The sequence below is a fragment of the Gadus morhua genome, chromosome 23 (genome assembly GCF_902167405.1).
Source record: "Gadus morhua chromosome 23, gadMor3.0, whole genome shotgun sequence".
Taxonomy (NCBI): domain Eukaryota; kingdom Metazoa; phylum Chordata; class Actinopteri; order Gadiformes; family Gadidae; genus Gadus; species Gadus morhua.
In genome coordinates, this window is record NC_044070.1 from 6,103,611 (window position 1) to 6,125,852 (window position 22,242).

Consider the following 22,242-nt stretch of genomic DNA (forward strand, 5'->3'; position numbering starts at 1 on the left):
CCTCAGCACAACCTATCACAAAATGGGACAACTGAATCCCCAGCAAGGCAGGAAAAAGATTTCCACCAGTTTCAGTCTACTTGATATTTGACCGTAGACTATCGAATACTTTGAGACAATCTAGTTATTTAGCCATTTGTATCCAAAGCAAATTTAATAGTTGCTACTGGACATGAGTGAAACCCCTTAACCACTATCCAGCCTTCTGTTCACTCATCCCATCGGTCAGGGCTGATAGGCATTTCCTTTGATGGGAGACCTTTCATCATCCTTACGTTTGTGTGGGTGTGTTTTCCCCTAGCAGAGCCTAGCTGGCACCTCTATAGCCTGGAGCCCGGCTGAAAGATCAGGATTAAATGGTTAGGGGCCCCGGCCTGTGGAATGCCCAGAAAGAAGAATGGCAAAAATGGAGACTATTCTCATTCTGCATGGGTTCACTTATTTTTGCTTGCTTGCTTGTTGCACTACTTTTGTATTCGGTTTTGTAGTACGGCTTTGTCTGCAGGTCTTTGTCTGCAGGGAAAAGCTAGTACTCACCCTAACCAAGCCAGCCAAAACTAATCATGAAGGACATAAATAGTATTCATTTTGTTATCAGTACCAATATGTTACTTCTACGACTCAATGACAAGAGCAGCAATTAGCTACAATTTTTTATGTTAGATTATTGATCCTTGATCCATTGATCCATTTTAAAAGTAGAATATATGAAAGAGTTAAATGCTTGGGACACCGATATGCCCAGTGAGTGGAACACCTACAATACTAAGGTTGGCGTTGTTTAGTTGTCACGGTGATCATCGCTTGGTAGTGTTGCCATGACGACCATTGTTTGCCAGCTCGTGACCAACAACCTTTAATAAGGTGCAGGTTAAGTCAGTCATTGAGCAGTACAGGGAGGCTTACTAAGAAAACCTCAAGGAGGAATCACGCTCAAGTAACACGAGAGAACAACATTTGCCATATTTCAGTGATGGAATGGTGCTTGATTTGCCACATGAAACAAAAAGATGACATGCATCTTTTGCATAATTTTTTTTTCTTTGCTTTACTTTTGCTATGAAACACACTATTGAGAGCCCTTGACCCTGCATGGACAACATTTTATATCAAACAACATCATTGGGAAAACATGAAGGGTATAAGGTCATGGCTTCATGGCATTGACCTTATTTGACCCTGTACTCATGTAAACAGACACTGGGATGCAGTAGACCGGGTCGCGGGTTGGATCCAGTGCCCAGAGAAGCCTGAATGTAATCATTTTGACTCCCTTGTTCACTCAGTGACAATGTTCTCCATAGAACCTCTGAGGAAATCGCCAGATAGATTTATTAACCTGGTAATTTCCAAACTGCTCTAACACAAAACGAGTATTGGTACTAGCACTACAAGTATACTAATTTAAATATATTACATTTACATTTTACATTCAGGGCATTTAGCAGACGCTTTTATCCAAGGTGACCTACATTTACATGGAAGTCGTACATTTGTCAGAAGAAAGAGAAACAACAGAGAGAGGGAATGACATGTAGCAGGGGACCACAGTTTGGACTCGAACCTGGGTAGCTGTAAATCATATCCCTTATGTGGGTAGCACAGTCGTGGGCCAGGCCACGAGTTCATGGATGATAGAGAGGTGGTTGAAGAGAGATAATAGAGGAGTAAAATAGAGAGGTGGGTGATGGATTGATGGAATATATAGGATGGGGTATATAACATGGCGGGGTGAATGGAGGGGGTCAGGAAGAAGGGTCAAATGCACCACACAGAACAAGAAGGGGTAGAAGACAGCCATGTTGAAGGCAGTGTAAAGAGTCCATAGGGACATGAATGCTTGTATTTAAGTTTACAATACTACAGAGCTAATGGGTTACCATGATGGAGCAACTGGGTGTAGCCTATTGATTGTTTGATTGATTGATTTTAGATAAACATGCCAATGGGATAAGTGATATGTGTTTATTTTATTTTAAAAGAAAGAATGGGGGTCAGTATTATGAATGCTTTCTACTGCTGCAGGACTATTTGACCTTTGTCCTGGCACACACAAAGACCTGAAGCTGAGAGAGAGAAGGAGAAAGAGAGAGAGAGAGAGAGAGAGAGAGAGAGAGAGAGAGAGAGAGAGAGAGAGAGAGAGAGAGAGAGAGAGAGAGAGAGAGAGAGAGAGAGAGAGAGAGAGAGAGAGAGATATTAAGACAACTCACGCGTTGCAGTAGGGCGTCTTGTCGTAACCTTTGTAATTCTTCATATTCAGGGTCATCTTGCAAACCTCGCAGTGGAAACACCCTTTATGCCAGTTCTGCCCACACAGAAGAAAAAATAAATATGTTGATGAGTAAACCCTCCAACTCTCGCGGGCCTACACATTCAACACACTAAGTTATGTAACTCTATTGATACCCAACATGGTTATGCTCAACACCGGATATGTGAAAATGATCGGGTGATTTAGACCCATGTTATGAATAACTATGAATGGATGAGCGCCAAGAATTGTAAAAGTATACAATCTACTTTCAAAGATTGCTTAAAATATTGACCTAAATGATAGGCAGCAGTTCCAGGCTGATACGTGTAATTAAATACACGGTTAGGGTTATAGCTATAACAGTAGTTCTCTTTGGAAACTGTGGACCAGTCTAGATGATATTGCCTTTTTTGTCACCTGATGCCTGGCGACAGCCTTGCTGCCAAACAAATTAGCCTACACCGCACTATGAATTTGAGACATCATTTCTAATGCTTATAATAAATACGTTTAAGACTGAAATAAGAAGCGATGATGATTTTGGTGGCTCGGAACATGTAAGTGAATAATCGTCGCCAGGTTGAATTGACAAAACAAAGTCATATCACGCTAAACATTCATGCATGCTTGTTTCCCATGTAGACGATTCATGCTCTTTATGACACACTCCTTGGTACAGAAGAACTCAAGTTGATGATTTATTTTTTACGCGACCAACAACTTATTGTCATCCATTCAAATAACCTAAGATCCGTGTTTGGCTGACGGATGTGCAGCCCGTTTGTAGCCGTGCGTGTTGTTCCGCAGCATCATCTCACCTTGTCCAGACAGTTCACTCTCTCCGTGGGGTACACCACCTTCCCGCAGCGCGCACAAGGCGGGTTCATGTTCCCTGTCCCGGTTCTCTCTTGGGTTCCTCAAAGTATTCCGTTTGAAAGATATCTCCAACGCTTGTTGTCCGAATCGCAATTAGGGGCTTGCTTGCTGCCCCGGCTATGACACGCACAAACACACACGCACACTCACACACACAAACACAAACGCACACACACACACGCACACACACGCACACACACACACACACACACACACACACACGCACACACAGACAGACACTCACACACCGAGCTTCAAATCCACAGCAGGCTGGGGTCTAGAGAGCGACCGGTTTGCAAAGTGCGCCTGTCCCGTTTGGACCCTACAGGCTGTGCTCGATAATGTCAACATCCCGAGGAGGCGCAGCTGACTGAGGAGACCAACTCCAGCTTCCTGGCTCGTTTTAGGACGTTTTAAGACGTTTTAAGACGTGTTGTTAATGCACCGAGCAGCGTTCGCATCCACCCACGTTCCCAAAATGTATCGAGGGCTCCAAGCGTGGAATGTGCCTTCGATTGGATGATGAGTCTACGTGATATTTTAGTGGACAAAATAATCGAAGAATTACATTAGTCAATTAATAATTAATGCATACATACATATACACACATGCATATATATATATATATATATATATATATATATATATATATATATATATATATATATATATATATATATATATATATATATATGTATGTATGTATTAATTAATTGATGTAATTCTTCGATTATCTCTCTCTCTCTCTCTCTCTCTCTCTCTCTCTCTCTCTCTCTCTCTCTCTCTCTCTATATATATATATATATATATATATATAGGCTATATATATATATATATATATATATATATATATATATATATATATATATATATATATATATATATATATATATATACATATATATAAACACATATCTAAATATAATTGAATAAATACATGACAAAATAAATAGGCCTACATACTCTTCAGTCATTGACATCACAAATCCAGTCTCCAGTGTACATGCATAACAATAAACGCTACCGGTATATAGCCGGTCAATTATGTAATTATACCAATGAGAGTCTTCTCACCCCACGAACGAGTTAGCGATCTTAGGTACATACGATAGATCGGTGTAGCATCAATGGCGCCATCTGCTGGTTCACAAATATTTGATTTATCATTTTTGGCTCAAACATGTTTTCTCATCAGTAATCTGCAGAATATTATTACGCATTCACCAGCTCTGGTAATCATCTTTAATTGCACACATATTGCAATTTGTATTATTCCAAATGTTCCTTGTTTATAAATTACGAAGCCATACAATTGCATTCAGACAGAGTCACAGGGCTAACCTATTCTAAAATAGTTAGACAGAAATAAACTACATACGTATCTAGTATCTGATCCCCATATCTTGCAAATTGATTATGGCTTGTTTGGGACACACAAAAGTATGCGACACCCTTTCTGGTGTTTTGCCGTACACTTTAAACAATGACGCACACAAAATGAAAGAGAAGATCAATATGGCGTTGAACATTAACGCATCGATTTGTTATAAAGTTAAACCATCTAACCAACTCAGTCAGTCCTCATATTAGTGTCAAAAATTCCCCATTGGGTCCCCCCTACCACACGTCCCTGTTTAGTTACTGTATCTTTAAACCACGTTCATCATCGCGAGACTTCCAGATGCTCTGACGAAACCGAAAAATGGCTGCCCAATGAGGATATTAAAAGGTACTTTTCTATATATAAAAGATCATTCGACATGTGTATAACGCGTTTTAATCTATTCTGTCTACATTGCAATCACACATTCTCATTTATGTTTTCGGATTGTTTTAGAAGCGATTTAACTCATGAAATGGCTGTTGGTACGAAACCTCGTCCAACCTTCGAAATAAGAGCACAATGTTTTGCGCGCTTTTCATGTGTCGAATATATTTTTAGATTAACAAAGCATTCTTACGCACAATGCTTATGTGCAGAAGTTATCTAATGCACACACACAACTATTGAAATAGTTCAATACGTGTATACCTAGCATACATGTCTTAAAATGTATCAATAATTAGTACACGACAGCACTCTTACGTTAGCAAACAAGCGACTCCGTTGAGGCCCGATAACCGGTGGAGCTTTTATTTTTTAAAAGCGACATTTCAGAATTGGCTACATTGATGAAGAGCTTTTGCATTGAGGTATTGGATTACACAAAGATAAGGGCTTTTGTGTTGATGTAATCAAGTGTCTTATTTGCTTACATCAAATAAGCATTTGCTTGTTATTGGTAACATTTGATAAACAGTTAGACTGGTACATAACGCTGTAACATTAAATCACTTTTTTTTAAGATTGATGAATTGACTAAAGTTATTTTGCAGATATATAATACATTAATAATAACAAAATAAAAAAAATGCTTTAGGCTGTATAGGCCTATTATATCTTTATTTATACCGTACATATAAATGCTTTTAAAATATTTTTCTTACACTTATATATTAGTTAAAATATTTTATTTAAATGGTTAACATATTTTAGTTCAAATACATTTGTGTTGTATTGTCATCTGTTGCTGTGAGTTGCTCCCTCTAACCCAATGCTGTTGCTCTTCAGTAAAAAGTTCAGCTCTTAAACGACATTTGCATCTCTCTTCTCGCCATCAGCGTCTCCAGGCAACAACGATGGTGCACAAGATGAGTCACGGCCGGCTCCTCCTGCAGCGTCTCCTGCAGCAGCGGGAGATGGACTTCCTGTGTGACATCACTGTGGCAGTGAGCGACGTGGAGTTCCGGGCGCACCGCAACATTCTGGCTGCGTTCAGCGAGTATTTCTCCTCCCAGACAGAGAGGGGCCCGGGGCTGACCACCCTGGACCCCGACAAGGTCAGTCGCTTCGCCCTGGAGAAGCTTCTGGAGTTCGCCTACACGGGCCACATGAGCCTCAGCCGGTAAGGAGGACGGACGGAAACGCTCGTCTACAAGTGGATGGTTGGGCATAAAATGTCCAAGCATCCTGTTGAACTTTTGATAGTTATACAGCAGACTTTTAGAGGGGCTACGACAAGATTCTGGGATTGCAACAGAGAGGGGAGCCCACACATGATGGAAGGATCAATTAAGATATTTATTAGAAATGATAGTCATCTGTATAATCTGTACAAATATGTATATTTTTATCTATACATTGGTAGTCAAGGCGTGGGAAGAGGTGGATTCTGTCCGCTGGGGCCCTCCTCATGAAGCCTGCCGGCCTCAGGCTCCTCTGGACCTTTGAGCCACAGGTGGACCGGGGTCCCAGAAGGACGGTCCTCCACGCTCCAGGGATTGTGCAGGAAGTGATGCGAGCCTTGGTTGTCGTTGCAGAGACCGGCTGGCGGACGTGCGCGGAGCGGCAGTGTTCCTGGGCATGCCGGAGGCCACGCGCTACCTGGAGGAGAACCCAGAGGGGCTGGAGAAGGAGTACGACCCCGCCTGCTCCTCTCCCCCCCTCAGCCCGGACCCCCAGGCCGGCACCTCCCTGCTCTCGGACGGGGAGGAGCGGGACGGGAACGATGAGGACGACGACGGCGGTGTGGGAGGCGCGGGGGGCCGCTCGGCCTGGTGGGATGCCCCGGAGCCCCTGGGCAGAAAGAGGGGCCGCAAGCCCAAGATCTACAGCGACTTCGAGACCACCACGCCCACCAGCGACTCCGAGGACACGCCGCTGAGCCGAGGCCACCGGGGGAGGGGGCGGGGCCGAGGGCGGGGCAGGGGGAGGGGCCGGCCCCGGGGGAGGGGCAGGGCCGGTGCCCAGAGCCACGAGGCCATCGCGGGGGACGGCGTCGGCGCCACGGGGGACGACGCTGCGGACGACGACGCGGACCCCTCGGCGTGCCGGAGCCCCCCTCCGGCCAAGAGGGGGCGCTGGGGGGTCGGGGCGGGGAGGGCCGGCAGACCGAGGGGCAGAGGCAGAGGGAGGGGCAGGGGGCGGGGCCGAGGCAGGGGGAGGCCGGCCCTGAGCCGCGTAGGCCGCGACGAAGAAGAGGAGGAGGAGGAGGAGGAAGAGGAGGAGGAGGGCGAGGAGGGGAAGGGGGGAGGGGAGGAGGGCGAGGGTGAAAGGGCAAACAACAACAACAACAACAACATTAACAACAACGACAACAACGTCGGCAAGAAGGAGGAGCTGGAGGAGAGCAACGCGGGGCTGGACTTCGGCGACAGCGACTGGGTGCCGGACGTCGAGCCGTCGGGGAGGAGGAGCCAGAGCCCCGAGGACAAGGAGCGGAAGTCGGTGGCGTGCACCGAGTGCAGCCGTCTGTTCACCGAGGCCAGCAGCCTACGGCGGCACATGAAGATCCACCGGGGGCTGAAGCCCTTCAAATGCCTGTTCTGCTCCAAGACGTTCCGGCAGGCCACGCAGCTCAAGACGCACCTGCGCGTACACACAGGTTCGTCTTCACCTCATCTTGGTTCTTAACGGTCGCCGCGGGGTGGACCTGAATGTGGAATTATGGATAGTTATTATCATGACATTGATGAGCAGGTAGGGGCTACGTCTCTGGCTCACTGCGGACATCATGGTTTCGAAATGCAGAACCATTCGGCTGACATTCAAACAGCCTAACCGCTCTTTTACTCTCTCTCTTTCTATGGCAGGAGAGAAGCCATTCACATGTACCCAGTGTGACAAGTGTTTTGCCCAGAAGTGCCAGCTGATCGCCCACTGTCGCATGCACCACGGCCAGGAGAAGCCCTTCGGCTGTGAGCACTGCGGCCTCAAGTTTGCCACCTCCTCCAACTACAAAATGCACATCAGGTACAGCCTGTTCAATATGTTCTGGGATTTTCCCTCGGTACACGCCTTTTACAAGTGTGTGTGTGTGTGTGTGTGTGTGTGTGTGTGTGTGTGTGTGTGTGTGTGTGTGTGTGTGTGTGTGTGTGTGTGTGTGTGTGTGTGTGTGTGTGTGTGTGTGTGTGTGTGTGTGTGTGTTCTCCTCTACACTTTATACATTTGAAATAAGAATCAAAAAGAATCCATACATTCAAAAATGTATGGACCAGTCACAGCATTTGTCTCTGAAAAAACTTCAATCTAATATTTCAATATGTTTCCCTGAAGACTGCACAGCGGGGATAAGCCATACGTGTGTGACGTGTGCGGCCAGACGTTCGCCCAATCCAGCACGCTGACCTATCACAAGCGCCGTCACACGGGGGAGAAGCCCTACCAGTGCGACACCTGTGGCATGTCCTTCTCTGTCTCCTCCTCCCTCATCACGCACACCCGCAAACACACAGGTGAGCCAGCAGCACGCGCACACACACACACACACACACACACACACACACACACACACACACACACACACACACACACGAACACACACACACACACACACACACACACACACACACACACACACACACACACACACACACACACACACACACACGAACACACACACACACACACACACACACAAAGGTAAGCTAGCAGCCGCATACACACACAGGGCTGGATTTAAGTGAGGAGAGCGACATTTCTCTATTTGATTTTCAATGAAATGTAAGCTCATGAATCGGACTAGATTAATGTCTAAAGGTTCTTTCGCTTCAATTATAGTTTTGCCAATCATATGGCGGTAGGCGCGGATCGGTTATTGACGAAAACAATCTCAGCCAGCACTAGTAAACTTTCCGTAACCGTGGAAAAAGTGTTTGTAAAGGTTTTAAATAAACACTGTGTGGACACTGTAGAAGTAAATTTATTTAATCCCCCTCTGAAAGCTTAATTTATTCGCTCATGTCCTTTTCTTGGTAGAATATCTCTGAAATGAAACAGGAAACCAATCGTCACTCCGCCCCTCTCAGTAGCTGGTTTCTGGCCCAGGCTCTATGCCGTCTCCCCCCAGAGCTTCTGCTATAGCACAGTAGGTCTGCTGGATCATACAATTGTTGAAATTACCTGTATCTTGGTATGTAGTAATGCATGGAAATAAAATATGTTTATTATTATTAAATATATATTTTCATATTTGTACATTTTAACCAGGCATCATAGCATAAAAGCCCCAAGAATGACCCCCTAATTGCTCAGGTCACTAGGAAGAGACTGGATACAGATTAGAGATGCGCGGTTGGCGAGCTTTCTAGCCTCGCGTCAGCAGCGCCTTGCATCGCCGTGTAAAAGCAGCCGGCGGATGGCGGGCAGATGCGGTTTTAATAATTGGTCAAAAAACGTTGGGGCGGATGGATGATGCATTTCTGATGCGGATGAAATAATAGCCCATCTAATACAGATGTTGCTGTGTGTTTCTGTGTGCCAGGTGTGACCCCATACAAGTGCTCTCACTGTGATGCCAGCTTCATGACGTCGTCGGAGCAGAAGAAGCACGTCCGCAGGCTGCACCCTGGTGAGTTCCAGCGACAAACGTAAAATGAATAAAGAATGAGCTAAATCCCCCCAAGCACACCGATTGTACGTTTTAATCATTTCGGTGACTGTTCTTGTATTTGAGTGTTCCTCGAGCAACAGATTATCTAACTAGGTTGTGTGTGTGTGTGTGTGTGTGTGTGTGTGTGTGTGTGTGTGTGTGTGTGTGTGTGTGTGTGTGTGTGTGTGTGTGTGTGTGTGTGTGTGTGTGTGTGTGTGTGTGTGTGTGTGTAGAGGGGAACCCGAGCGTCCAGTGTCTGCTGTGTGGGAACCGCTTTGCCAGTGTGAAAAACATGATGAAGCACCAGAAGAAGGCCCACGCAGACGAGGTCCGCCACCACAAGGAGCGAGCACGCGCAGGTCAGCAGTGCAAGGAGACTTTTATTGTGAAATATGTTTGGTATACTCTATTGTTATTTAGAAACATTTGCTATTTTTGAGTCTATACACTGACTCGATCATCTCTACTGCACGTTTCCCGACTAGGGTTGATAAAGCAATAATAAAAAAATAGAACGCCATTTGGGGGTCAAGCAGCGAAGCTGCGAGACCACCATTGTTATTGTAGGTTTTCTTATTATTATTTTCCTGCCATGGGAGTCTATGGCAGCCCATAGAACGCCATGGTCAAAAGTTCTGAAATTTGGCACACTGATTCAAGACAGTCCCATGATCCCTCACAGCATTTTTGAGGTCGCTAGCTAATGATCTCCAGCGCCAGTTACAGGTCTTAGTTGGACATGCATTCAGGTTTATAACTTTTGACCCATTCATCCAATATTCACAAACAAGGTATCATTGGAATCCTTGGGCCATGCCGAGTTCAAAGCAGGCCTTCCTGTATCCAAACCAAACTTAGCTCATAGCCGTATGACCCTATCCTTATGATGCCCAAATAATTGGGCACATTCAACTCCAAGGGGGGCGTTGTTAGCAGCAAGTCTATTCTGGCCCTTTAGAAGGCAACTTCAGTGTATTTCCATTTCCAACAGCTTTCATTGTAGGTGAATTCACTCAGACGGCCATCATGCAGCCACCTGACCGATTATGTCCGTCCAGCAAAATTTGTTTATGGAGCCCTACTCTGCTTGACCCCCACATTGCTGCTCGCAGCTATATATATTTTTATTATTTTTTTTTTTAAAAAAGATCGTAAAAAATAAACCCTGGCTGTGACCGCAGGATTCTGACGCCTGATCAGACGTCGAACAATTCGAATAATTCAAAGGGATTATTCCTAAAGACAGACACGCATACGCACAACGATGTTCGTTCTCTGTGCAGAAGGTAACGACTGTGTATGTGTCTGTATCCCCCCCCCCCCCCCCCCCCCCCCCGCCCCTTGACCCCCGTGCAGTGCTGTACCTGGCCTCCAGCCACCCAGTGGCCTTCGTCCAGAGCAAGCTGCCCCAGAGCAGCAAGGCCCTGCTGGGCGTCTCGGACAGCGTACCCCATCACCACGACCCCCAGACCCCCATGGTCACGGTCGGGATCCCGGCGCAGTGCTTCAAGGTGGAGCAGACGGACACGGTCATCACCACCGCCAGCGACCCCGGCCTAGACTCTGTGACCTTTGAACCCAGCCAGGAGAGCCAAACCACCACCATCAGCTCGGACGCACTGCACGCGCTGGTGGAGCAGCTGCGGCCGTCCTCGCCGCCCCAGAGCGTGCAGGAGATCGTGATCATCCAGACCCTGGACAACGCCGAGGCCGGGGCCTCCATACAACAGCAGGACTGACTCTGCATGCGTCTCGCTACGTCGAACCACTGAATTTTAGTTCTAGTTTTTATTTTCGAAAATACACATGAGGACTACATGGGTTGGCCTGGCCTGTTGTTCGCTGAATCTGTTCCGTTGCTAACCCGCAGCTATCCCAGTAGCAGTGCGTGATTGATATTTAGCAGTCAAATGTTTTTTCTTGCCGAGTTGGACGATTATTTAAGAAAAAATAGAAGCTGGATCACAATTTAAACTTTTAATCGAAGTTGAGGAGTGAGTTCTGTGAGTAATTGTTCACTAGACGTGTTGGTTGATTTCAAGTTCAAACCTTACTTTAACCTCTTCATCGGGTCATTCTAGGCCTATGTGAGTAGAAAGATTCATACTGCATCTGGTTGTCAGTTTTGTACAAAAAAATAAATTCTGTAAATGAATTGCAATAATATGTTAATTAGCCGATTGCCTTGGTGATGCATAACCATATTTGCGTTTGTCACTTGCTTTTCAATCGGCTGTTGAGGTTTGGTCTATTAAAATGTAAAACATGGCTTCATTGTTCTACCATGGCCTGCGTCCCGTTGCCATAGCAACCCCGCTGAAGGTCCGGGCCCACGCAGCATGTCCGTCCCGCTGCTCTACAGCGCTATGTGCGACCAACTCTATATTCCTCTTAACCCTTACATTTTAGAAGCATTAACCGATACAGCGACAACGTAAGAGAATACTTTTTTAATTTTGTTAGGATACAAAGTTCTACATTTTTGCGGTCGCCGATTTGGCCCCCTATATACCCGGGGTGGTGGGGGGGGGGGGGGGGGTAGGCCTATATATATATATATATATATATATATATATATATATATATATATATATATATAACCCTTGTCGTGCTACATCATTTGTGTATTAAACCTAGTTAAATCGCCAAATGTAGCTAGATGTGTTTATGTGTTTGATAGAGATGTCAAACTGACGGGGAACGATCGTCTTAAACGGGTGCAAAAACTAAGCGACGACGATGTACTTGTCCTCTCACGCTGTTTCCTCAACACGGGAACGACAGGTAAATTAATGAATAGACATTCTGCCCAGCACATTGAACCCAACAGTAACCGTAGACCTTAACCCTAGTCTGCTGTTATGCTGTGTTTTAAATGGCAGGTCTTGACCTAAGGTACAATGATATCTCTGACGTGGGAGCCAGACACCTCGCTGACCTCATACAAGTAAGAGTGGTAGTACATTACAGCATAAATGAGTAGTGATGAGACTGATACAATTATTTAATCTATAAGTATTCTCCACTTAAGCCTAAGAAATATACCTATGTATACTTTCTTATGTTTTCTTAAAGAAAATACAATCCTACAATAGTATGGTATAATTCATGCATTTTGAAATGAAGTTATGTTAGTTAAAAAAAAAGATTGTTGCTCCCAAAGTATCTGGTAAGACAGAAAAATGATATACACTTTACTAGAGTTAAATGTGTAACTCCTTTGTGGGTTACATAGTGCTATTGATGGTTTAAGAGGGGTTTTAATTTTGCCAGGAGGTGACTTCCACCCTGCGTTTTGTGGACCTCATGGGTAACGACATACTCACTGATGGAGCTGAGACAGTCGCCAAAAGCCTGCATGTGAGTAACACTAACGCACACATACACACACACACACACACACACACACACACACACACACTTACACACCTGTATTTTTCTTTGCATGAATGTGTCTGCAGAAGGACAATAGTATTTCAACTTTTATTTGTAATTTATGATTTATTTATATACTCTCTCTCTCTCTAGAACAACCAGTGTCTCCTCTCTGTCAGACTGACAGGGAACAAGATTGGGAACAGAGGAGGAATGTGTTTTGCCAGCATGCTCCAGATCAACCACACTCTGCAGGAGTTAGATCTTGCCGACTGCGACCTGGTACGATGAACACACACACACACACACACGCATACACACACACACACCTTACACAAACACCTCCACACACACACACACACACACACACACACACACACACACACACACACACACACACATCCTCGTACTGTCAAAATGGTGGAAGAACCCATTTTGATCATTATTTTATTTGATGTGTGCGTTTGTTTTGTGCGTGTAGGGTACTCAGTGTGTTATAGCCTTCGCCATCGTGCTGAAAAGCAACACCAGCCTTCTCTCTCTGAACATCTCCAGACCCTTACTCTTCAGTCGACAGGTACACACACACAGCTCCTGCCCCACACACACACACACACACACACACACACACACACACACACACACACACACACACACACACACACACACACACACACTCTTACTGGTATCTTTTTATGGCATCCTAACCATGCCCACATCCACATTTACTTCAGTGTCTATTTTTTATACTTTTAGTCGTAATACTTTTATAGTTTTTATATTGTATTGTGCCTGAATCATCCTATTATTTACACGTCTATATGATATCTGTGTAGATATCTATTTTAACCAAAGTTACCATAATCTCCTTCATAACCGTCCTGCGTCAAGCTGTCCTGCAGCCACATGTGCTGAGTGGGTGCGTTCATGCAGTAGGTTCACTTTATGTTATTACGGCACCTTGCTCCCTGCATCAGGACGAGACGGCGGTGCACCTGTCGGCCATGTTGAGGCTGAACCAGACTCTGCGGGAGCTCCACCTGGGGAAGATGGCCTTCACCGACTCTGGGATGGAGAGACTGGCCGAGGGCCTGAGAGCCAATCACAGCCTGCGATACCTGGACCTGCGCTGGTGCGGACTCACCCCTGGTCTCAATCCCTGTGACAAAGTGCAATATTATGTATGATACATGACGTGCTATAGGTCAAAATGGGTTTATCGTCCTGCGCACATTCATTGTACAACGAGCAGCAGCTCAGGAGATGAAACAAGGCAAGGCGACTTTATTTATGTGGCACTTTTAATACACAAGGCAGACTCAAAGTGCTTCACATAAAAACATTGTCAAAAAGAAGGCAAAGCTATGAAATGCACTTTAGAAAGTATTTAAGATTAAGCAGAAAGCTAAAGCAGTCTTCTGTCTTGTTCTATAAGTGGTCATAGTTGGGGCAAGCCTCAGGGAGTTTATTACAGCTATTTGTTGCATAGTAACTTAATGCTTTCCCATGTTTCTTGTTAACTCTGGGGATAATTTACAGATTGGTCTCAGAAGATTTTCGTGGTCTAGGAGGCTTATGTTATGTAGTGGAGGAATATCAGTTTATATAACTTAGCCCTAAACCATGTAGGGAATTATATTTTAAAATCAATTCTTTGACATCAAGGTTCATTGTAACGATTTAAGAATTGGTATAATGTGTTACACCAACACACACTTACATTTCCAGCTTCCTCAACAGCCAACAAGTAAATATAAATAAGAATGGGTTGTAATTGTTTGAGTAAAAACCTTCTTTCCATTTTCAGTGCATCTAGTTATGCAGGCTTAATGATTGAAGAGGACGCCTGTGTTTCCATAGTAACCAATTGTCTCGCGACGGGGCACAAACTCTGTCGGGGGTTCTGAAGAGCAACAGCGCACTGCAGATCCTGGACCTGTCGTCCAATCGGATCGAAGACGAGGGCGCAGCGAGCCTCAGCGAGGCCATTGAGTCCCCCGCCTGTGGCCTCAAGGCGTGAGGCACACACACACAGACACACACTCACATACATATGTATACACACAGACACACACCACACCAACATACATAAAGAAAGACACAAACACACACACACGCATACACACACCCCATGACCTACATAAAAACACACAGGTACGTGGATAGATACACACACACACACACAAATACACATACACACAATCATGCACACATTATATATACGTGTGGGTGTATTAATGTGTGTAGGTGTATTTCCGTTCATTCATGTGTTTTTGAATCGCTTGTGTAAGTAAATAGGTATCCAAAGCCTCCAATTCATTCTACAATTACACAAAAATAAGATAATTTAAATCAAGAATCCTCTCTTCTAGACCGTCCCTCTCTCTCTTTTCTCCCAGGCTCTCTGTAACCAGTAACAACATAGAAAGCCCAGGTCTTCTGGCTTTGGCGCAGGCTATGAAGGCTAGCAGTACGCTAACCCACGTCTACATCTGGGGGAACCGTCTGCATGAGCCCGTCTGTCAGGTAACGCACAATCACAAACGCTAACATTCACACACACACACACACACACACACACACACACACACACACTTTACAAAAACGACCCCTTATAAGTGCTCACACAACAGTCCCCAACTCAAGCGCCCTATTCCCCCCCTCTGGCTCTCCTCAGGCGTTCAGCGAGCTGATGGCGTGCGGCCGGCTGGCCCCGGGTCACACGGACGTGAGCCCATACGAGGTGGACGGCCGCGTGAGCCTGGCCGAGGTCTTCCACGGCCTGAGGCGACACTACTACTGGACGCCCAGCGATGGGGCCGACGGAGGCCCCTCCACCAACGCTGCCCTGGCCCTCACCGCACTCACACCCTGACACACCCCCGCTACGCCCCCAATACCCGGGTATGATGGGAGGCCTCCAGCCACCAGGCCTCAACCCCCGACCCGGGAGAAGATCTCTACAGTCGTCGTATCAGAGATAGCGAGCTTTGATCATTTTTGGTTGAATAAAACAATGAATCGGTAACACTCATTTCAATGCTGTTTCATAATATTTACACAACACTCTGGAAACAGGATGCTCGGAAACGCATTAGTGAAACAAGATGGACATTTATTCAAAAATCCTATTTTCCACATGGTCTTTTTTTGTTTTTGTGTGCATCAGAAATATTCTTAAAGTGCTCGGTGTGTTGAAATGTGCTTCAATCAAGAAAAATACAAAATGACAATTCTGCATCAAATTACAGCAAAATCAATATTAAGTTCCTTTGACTGCCAGGTCATTTTACTAGCCAAGAAAAGTGTATAAATCATGTATCTAAAACTTTGAATATAAAACCATAAACTCTTCCAAACCTTTCCAACATTCAAAGAAACAGCATTGTTGATTTAATGCAATAATTGTCCATCAACTCAATTATTTCAGTGGTAGCCTCATTGCTGCTGCTGGTAGATCGGCTTTGCATCAGCTTGGCTAATCACGTTCACACCTGTCAAATAGGGGGCCTTCAAAAAAAACAAATCACTACCCTCAAATCTTCTTATTCTCTCAGCCAATCAAATTAAATCCTGCTCTATTCCAGCCCCTCCCTTATTTCTTTCAACCCAATAATCAAAGCCTCTTTCCACGCCTACTCTTCAGAGAGCGCCTCCTCTGGTCCGTCCTGATCTCCCGGTGGGGGGGCCTGGCCCCCGGCCCCGGTGGGGGGGTCCCACTCCACGTGGAGGACCCTCTTCCTGAGGGAGTGGCGGAGCCGGCCCTGGGCCTGCTCCCCCAGGCCCCACCGCAGCATGGCCAGGTGGGTCAGGGACGGGAGGCGGGGCAGGGAGGAGAGCAGGGACGGCAGCCAGGCGGCGGAGGACGCGGAGGCCGCGGGGCGCAGGCTGAGGTCCATGACCTCCAGGGAGCCCAGGCCGCCCAGGCCCCCGGCGGTGAAGAGCGGGGCCCAGGCCTCTGCTCCCGCCGCCGCCTGGCCGTTGTAGGAGAGGTCCAGCACCCGCAGAGAGGAGAGCAAGCCCCGCCCACACACCTCGGCTGCACAGGAGGGAGTCACGGATCAATGCTAATGTCGGTGCTCCAGTATCAAAAAGAATATGAATAATATTATATTGATCAGGAGGGGCTTCAGCCAGTCTATGTATTTTAGGTTATGTTTGTGTTTACTGGTGTGCATATGGGCATTTCAGGTGTGTGTGGGCTGTGTGTATGAGTTGATACATGTGCGTGTGTGTGTGTGTGTGTGTGTGTGTGTGTGTGTGTGTGTGTGTGTGTGTGTGTGTGTGTGTGTGTGTGTGTGTGTGTGTGTGTTTGCTACCGAGGTGACCCAGGTCATCGCTGGTGAGATGACAGCTGGAGAGGCGGAGCTCCTTGATGACTGATGGCTCTAGGGCATCCAATAGCAGCGCGAGGCGACCGCCAACCACCTTGTTCCAGGACACCTCCACGCTGCTGAGGTACGGCACCGCCAAAGCTGAACAGCAAACACACATACGTACGCACACACATGCACATGTATACATACACACGCATACACACTCAAACAAGTTTATTATTCAATGATGCGATCAGATCATTAGAAACAAGGAGACTTTGCTTTGGCCTCTGGTACCTCATCTAATCCTTGGCCATTTGTTATGACATTTGGAAAATACATTTAAAAAAATGCATAATATATCAATATAATATATTAATCAGCAGCGAACAAAGAGTTCCCAGTAGTACTGTGTTGGTACCAAAGGCTGTGAAGGACTCTGCAGTCAGGCTACAACTGTTGAGTGGCAGGCGTCTGAGCTGTGGCAGCAGCAGGGAGGAGACTAGAGAATGGACCACGCCCCCAACCTCCTTATTGGACGACACGTCAAGCTCTGTTAACCTGCCCAGGGAAGGGACCACCTGGACTGGAGACGAAAGATAGACACTGTCACTTTAAATATACCTTGGGAATTGCCTGGCAAAGAAAATAAAAACCATTTCATTACGACCAATGATACATTTTGTCTAGAGCTGTCAGTTAAACGCGTTATTAACGGCGTTAACGCAAACCAAATTTAACGGCGTTATTTTTTTTATCGCGCGATTAACGCAATTACTTTATAAAAAAAAAAAAAAAAAAAAATTTTTTTTTTCTTTGGCTCAAAACAAAGAAGCAGTAGCCTGACTGCTATGTTCAAATGACATTTGTTCAAAGCAGTCATTTAATTGCACTATAGGCTCTTTTTTTGTATCGTCCTGTTTTGATCAGTGCATATGCCAATGTTGTTATCAATAAAAAAACATTTTCACAAGGCAAGCCGATGCACTTCACCATGTTGATAAGAGAATTAAAATGAGGAGAATTATGGGACAAAAAAATCAAGGGATATTTAGCAGAGAAAAATAATTTGCGATTAATCGCGATTAATTAGAGTTAACTATGACATTAATGCGATTAATCACGATTAAATATTTTAATCGCTTGACAGCTTGGTGTTGTATTTACGTGAAAGGAATTGGGAACGATAGAAATATTGATTTGTTTTGCCTCCTGATGTTCATTTATTCAGGCACAGATTCTACTCGGTGGATCTCAATCACCCGGCCCCTCGATAACACGAGGCTCTGATTGGCGGACTCACTCAGGGCCTGCAGGTCGGCGTGGGTGAGGTTGCAGAGGTGCAGGTCCAGGCTCTCCAGGTGTGCGAGGAGAGCCAGGTGAGCCGTCAGCTGGGAAAGTCCACCAGACAGGCCTTTGTTACAGGACAGGTCCAACTCACGCAGCGCGGGGAGCTGCTGGAGCGTACCGCCTTCAGGGACAGACCCCAGACAAACTGTGACATCGCTGGTTCATGTTCATAATCATTAGAAGTTATTCCCCAACACATTAAGGGTTGAATGCAAGGGAACTCTTTACCTGCGTACTATCTGGATGCTTTAAGAAGATATTGGAGCCATTAAGGGTTAGAGGGAGTAGGCATGTTCACTCGTTTTAAACACACACACACACACACACACACACACACACACACACACACACACAAAAACACACACACACACACACACACACACACACACACACACACACACACACACACACACACACACACACACACACTAACCACTGTCTATTACTAAATCAGCATCCTAATGTTGTAACGCCTTTAGTAGTAATAATAAAGATGTATGTTTTGTACCAAGAGATTTGAGGCTGTGAGACGTCAGCCCACAGCCCTGCAGTACCAGCCTGGAGAGGCAGGGGGCGTGGGAGAGTGAGGCCGCCAGTTGTCCAAAACCTCCAGTGTCTGACTCCTGGGTGTCCTCAGCGAGCAGCGGGTTACCGGACACGTCAAGGACACACAGCTTGGGCAACCTGCCCACCAGGTCTCCTGGAGAGACGGTGTCCATCACAAACCACGTCATGCAGGGACCAAAAGGAACGGATCAGGGCACTTAAGAATCATGGACCGGCATTCTAAAATGTATTTCTTGGTTAGCTCCACTTGGAAGCCTTTAACTACACAACTTGTTGTATTGTCTCCAGATCACCGGTGGATAAACGGTGATCATTCAACAGAGGAGGGAGGGCTGCTTCATACTTCCCTGAAATCTGTGACATCACAAGTAGATCGGACCATCACAATCTATATACATTACATTCAAAAGATGAACCCACAAGTGTAGCATCTCTGAATATCCTCTTCAGAATCCCCTACCCACCTAGTAGAGGGGCGTCAGCGGTAGTGAGCTGGCAGGCCTGCACATGGAGCTCTCTCAGAGAGGGGGGGACTTTACCCAGCAGGCCCTGCAAACCTCCGCCTCCGACACCCACGTTCCAGGACACGTCCAGGACCTCCAGGAGGGGAACCGACGGCAGAGCGGCGCCTAAACAAACCCAAAACGACCAATAAACTGCACGGGGTGGAACAGGCTGCTGTGTGGGCGTGGTGGACACGCACCAACAGCCACTCTTCAAGGCTTATTGGATTGAGATGATATGCCTATCCACACACGGCGCTCACCTAGCGACGCGATGTCATCTGCATTCAGCCTGCAGCTGCAGAGCCGGAGGGTTCGCACCCTGCCCACTTGTTGGAGGTGAGAGGTCAGGGACGACAGGGATCCACCAATCAGGTTGTTCCAGGAGAGGTCAACCTCCTCTAGCTGAGGCAGACAGTGGAGCAACGTGGCTGACAAGAGATGAAGAGGGACGGCAGGACGTTAAGCCTGTGAGGTAAACGTCCTCGCCTCATCGACAGGTGTGGTTTGACCGAGCTGTGATGCATGTTGGGAACTAGTGTTTGCAAGGAATCCACAGTTCTGTACAATAGCCCCCTGGTGTAAATGCAAGATATGAGATATGAAGAATGCCCTTAAAGATGGTGGCACAAATTTTATATGCACACGTTTTTGCCTTTGATTGTGTATGTGTGTGCTCGTGCGTGTGTGTGTGTGTGTGTTCACCAAGCTCCAGCAGGTCTGTGGCGGTGAGGTCACAGTGGGCCAGGTTCAGCCCGCGGCTGTCCGCCTTCTTCCCCAGCCTCTGGAGGAAGAGACACAGACGGCCCCATCCCTGGTCTGCCTCGCTCTCCGTCACCTCGGGAACCGCTGGAGTCACAGAAACCCTCAGGCCTTCGCACACTGATCTGTCTGGTGATGATGATGATACATCAAACGTATTCCGCAGCTCCATACCTCCTAGCAGAGGACTAGCCGTTCAGCTCTATTTGGTCGGATTTTGTATTTTGGTGACAATTTTATCAAAAGGGAATGACAGAGAAGTACATTAAGGAGTAGGAAGGAGTCAGGTATCTTGGTCGAGGAGGACTACATGTAGTCAACATTGGGATTCAACCCCAGAAACCCATCGGGTTTATTATATTTATGTTGTTATGAACATCATTTCCTTAATGTAACTATGAATATCTTCTACTGATTGCTGCAGAGCCTTACATCCATACGTTCTTGGATTTCAATCACACAGAAAGCACTGTAGGTGTCAACCATGATATGATCAGAACTTATGAGCACAATTCCATACCCGAATCCGAGGCTCCATCACGCCCCTCTTTGCCATCCGTCTCTCTGTGGTCAGAGATCACAACTCTGCCTGATGAGGAGCGAGACAGGAAGCGAGCTGAGGTCTTCCTGTCTGTGGCCGAGCGTTTCCTCCGGATCTGGTTCATGATGAGGTCCAGGGGAGAGAACTTCACACCCACCTCCCACCCTTTCTGGCCTGATGATAGAGAAAAGTGTAATTTAAATCTATAATTTCTCACATCTATTATAAAGGCTATTATATTATCATAACTTTATCATAAAGGATCTTTTCTTAAAATTGCCAAGATAAGGCCTTTTTTTTAATAGCTCAAATGCATTCATATTTGTATGTTACATTATGATGTACTAAAACTACAACTAAACAGAAAACTTGAGCAAATTGAAAATCTAAACGTAGAAACAGAACTGTGGCTACCGTGTTACTTATGTTTTACTTCACAAAACTTAAGTCCGAGCAGTCATGATTTAGTTGTACTGTGAATATCCAGACATCACTTCATATGCACGTAACATGATCACCTCACCCTCAGAATCCATTGTCACACTGAAGACCGGCGAAGTCTGAAGATCTCAGCTGGACCTCCCAACTACAATCAAGAGGTTCAATTAAACTATCGACGTTGACGAACAATATACACAACCTCGGCGTCTATGACAATAACGTTTGGACACACTTCTAACGCTTCATATCTTTTGTGTTGTTTCAAAGTATGGTGATTCTCAGCCGGTCGGTCTTCACGTAGGAGGGGGGGGTCATGTGCTGCTCAGGTGCCCCATCAACCCGGAAGTGGGAGCACACCTTTGGTAAACAAACACCAGCGCTGTCTGCATGTAACGAATGTAACTCACTTCAGTGACATTCAAAATATGGGGGCCGTTTGTAAACTGTTGCTTCTCAAAAAACGTGCTTCATTTGTTCCAAATTCAGCTCGAGCTTGGTTTCAATTCCCCCCCTCCAAAATGCATTGCATTGTCACTTTTTCACATGTATAAAATATGAATTATGTTATCTACATGTTACACCTAAATCGACAGGGAGCAACCAACCCGATAGATATGTACCTTGTCGTCCAGGCTGGTGCGGTCCAGTTGGCAGTTTTTCAAAGCAGGCAGGTCCGTTTTCCTATAAGCCCATTTATTAAATACCTGTAGCAACATCAAAACTTTGATGTATTTAATTCTGTGCTCCAGATGAATGCATGCGGAATAGGTTCTAGCAACAGTACCACGACAGAAGGAATACTGCCGAGTCCATGTGATTGGTTCAAGATCATGTACACATTGACAT

The 22,242-nt window shown here is 46.0% G+C and overlaps 4 protein-coding genes across 7 annotated transcripts in view; 2 read left to right on the top strand and 2 right to left on the bottom strand.

Annotated features, from left to right (window-relative positions):
* LOC115536994 (LIM zinc-binding domain-containing Nebulette) overlaps window positions 1–3,590 on the bottom strand; it is a 72,033-nt gene extending 68,443 nt beyond the window's left edge. Inside the window, exons 1-2 of one of the 2 annotated variants that reach the window (XM_030348550.1) lie at window positions 3,073–3,590; window positions 2,211–2,305 (exon numbers count right to left, since the gene is read on the bottom strand). In XM_030348550.1, coding sequence (XP_030204410.1) covers window positions 2,211–2,305; window positions 3,073–3,141 — 164 coding nt within the window. In that variant the 5' untranslated portion in view covers window positions 3,142–3,590. The remainder of the gene's footprint in view (window positions 1–2,210; window positions 2,306–3,072) is intronic. The other variant, XM_030348551.1, reaches the window with a different exon arrangement.
* A 1,172-nt stretch (window positions 3,591–4,762) lies between these two features.
* On the top strand, window positions 4,763–11,809 carry mynn (myoneurin). The gene is made up of 8 exons (XM_030348552.1): window positions 4,763–4,860; window positions 5,793–6,076; window positions 6,492–7,555; window positions 7,764–7,923; window positions 8,227–8,405; window positions 9,434–9,520; window positions 9,775–9,900; window positions 10,898–11,809. Exons 2-8 carry the CDS (start codon window positions 5,811–5,813, stop codon window positions 11,278–11,280), a joined length of 2,265 nt encoding a protein of 754 aa, XP_030204412.1. The 5' UTR covers window positions 4,763–4,860; window positions 5,793–5,810; the 3' UTR covers window positions 11,281–11,809.
* A 43-nt stretch (window positions 11,810–11,852) lies between these two features.
* lrrc34 (leucine rich repeat containing 34) lies at window positions 11,853–16,270 on the top strand. The gene is made up of 10 exons (XM_030348557.1): window positions 11,853–11,975; window positions 12,222–12,325; window positions 12,424–12,488; window positions 12,815–12,901; window positions 13,070–13,198; window positions 13,398–13,493; window positions 13,894–14,048; window positions 14,777–14,932; window positions 15,316–15,442; window positions 15,594–16,270. The coding sequence occupies exons 1-10, from the start codon at window positions 11,881–11,883 to the stop codon at window positions 15,789–15,791; spliced, it is 1,212 nt and encodes a 403-aa protein (XP_030204417.1). The 5' UTR covers window positions 11,853–11,880; the 3' UTR covers window positions 15,792–16,270.
* lrrc31 (leucine rich repeat containing 31) lies at window positions 16,076–22,225 on the bottom strand. Of its 3 annotated transcripts, XM_030348554.1 has the most exons (11): window positions 21,479–22,225; window positions 20,935–21,129; window positions 20,358–20,543; window positions 19,916–20,083; window positions 19,614–19,778; window positions 19,091–19,282; window positions 18,536–18,703; window positions 17,654–17,818; window positions 17,236–17,391; window positions 16,512–16,955; window positions 16,076–16,423 (listed from the first exon to the last, which is right to left on the bottom strand). In XM_030348554.1, the coding sequence occupies exons 1-10, from the start codon at window positions 21,489–21,491 to the stop codon at window positions 16,552–16,554; spliced, it is 1,812 nt and encodes a 603-aa protein (XP_030204414.1). In that variant the 5' UTR covers window positions 21,492–22,225; the 3' UTR covers window positions 16,076–16,423; window positions 16,512–16,551. The 3 variants fall into 3 exon arrangements, with proteins under 3 accessions (XP_030204414.1, XP_030204415.1, XP_030204413.1); XM_030348555.1 differs by having other exon boundaries at window positions 16,076–16,955; window positions 20,358–20,501; XM_030348553.1 differs by having other exon boundaries at window positions 16,076–16,955.
* Between the last annotated feature and the right edge of the window lie 17 nt (window positions 22,226–22,242).

Excerpts from the sequence above, each read along its gene's own strand:
- mynn (XM_030348552.1), top strand. The coding sequence starts at position 5,811 with ATGGTGCACAAGATGAGTCACGGCCGGCTCCTCCTGCAGCGTCTCCTG. Across the intron at positions 8,406-9,433 it reads GCACACCCGCAAACACACAG|GTGTGACCCCATACAAGTGC; the intron begins GTGAGCCAGCAG and ends TCTGTGTGCCAG. Across the intron at positions 9,521-9,774 it reads CGTCCGCAGGCTGCACCCTG|AGGGGAACCCGAGCGTCCAG; the intron begins GTGAGTTCCAGC and ends GTGTGTGTGTAG.
- lrrc34 (XM_030348557.1), top strand. The coding sequence starts at position 11,881 with ATGTCCGTCCCGCTGCTCTACAGCGCTATGTGCGACCAACTCTATATT. Across the intron at positions 11,976-12,221 it reads TTAACCGATACAGCGACAAC|AGATGTCAAACTGACGGGGA; the intron begins GTAAGAGAATAC and ends TGTGTTTGATAG. Across the intron at positions 13,494-13,893 it reads CCTTACTCTTCAGTCGACAG|GACGAGACGGCGGTGCACCT; the intron begins GTACACACACAC and ends TCCCTGCATCAG.
- lrrc31 (XM_030348554.1), bottom strand. Across the intron at positions 20,544-20,934 it reads TGATGGAGCCTCGGATTCGG|ACAGATCAGTGTGCGAAGGC; the intron begins GTATGGAATTGT and ends CATCATCACCAG. Across the intron at positions 19,283-19,613 it reads CGCTGACGCCCCTCTACTAG|GAGACCTGGTGGGCAGGTTG; the intron begins GTGGGTAGGGGA and ends CCGTCTCTCCAG.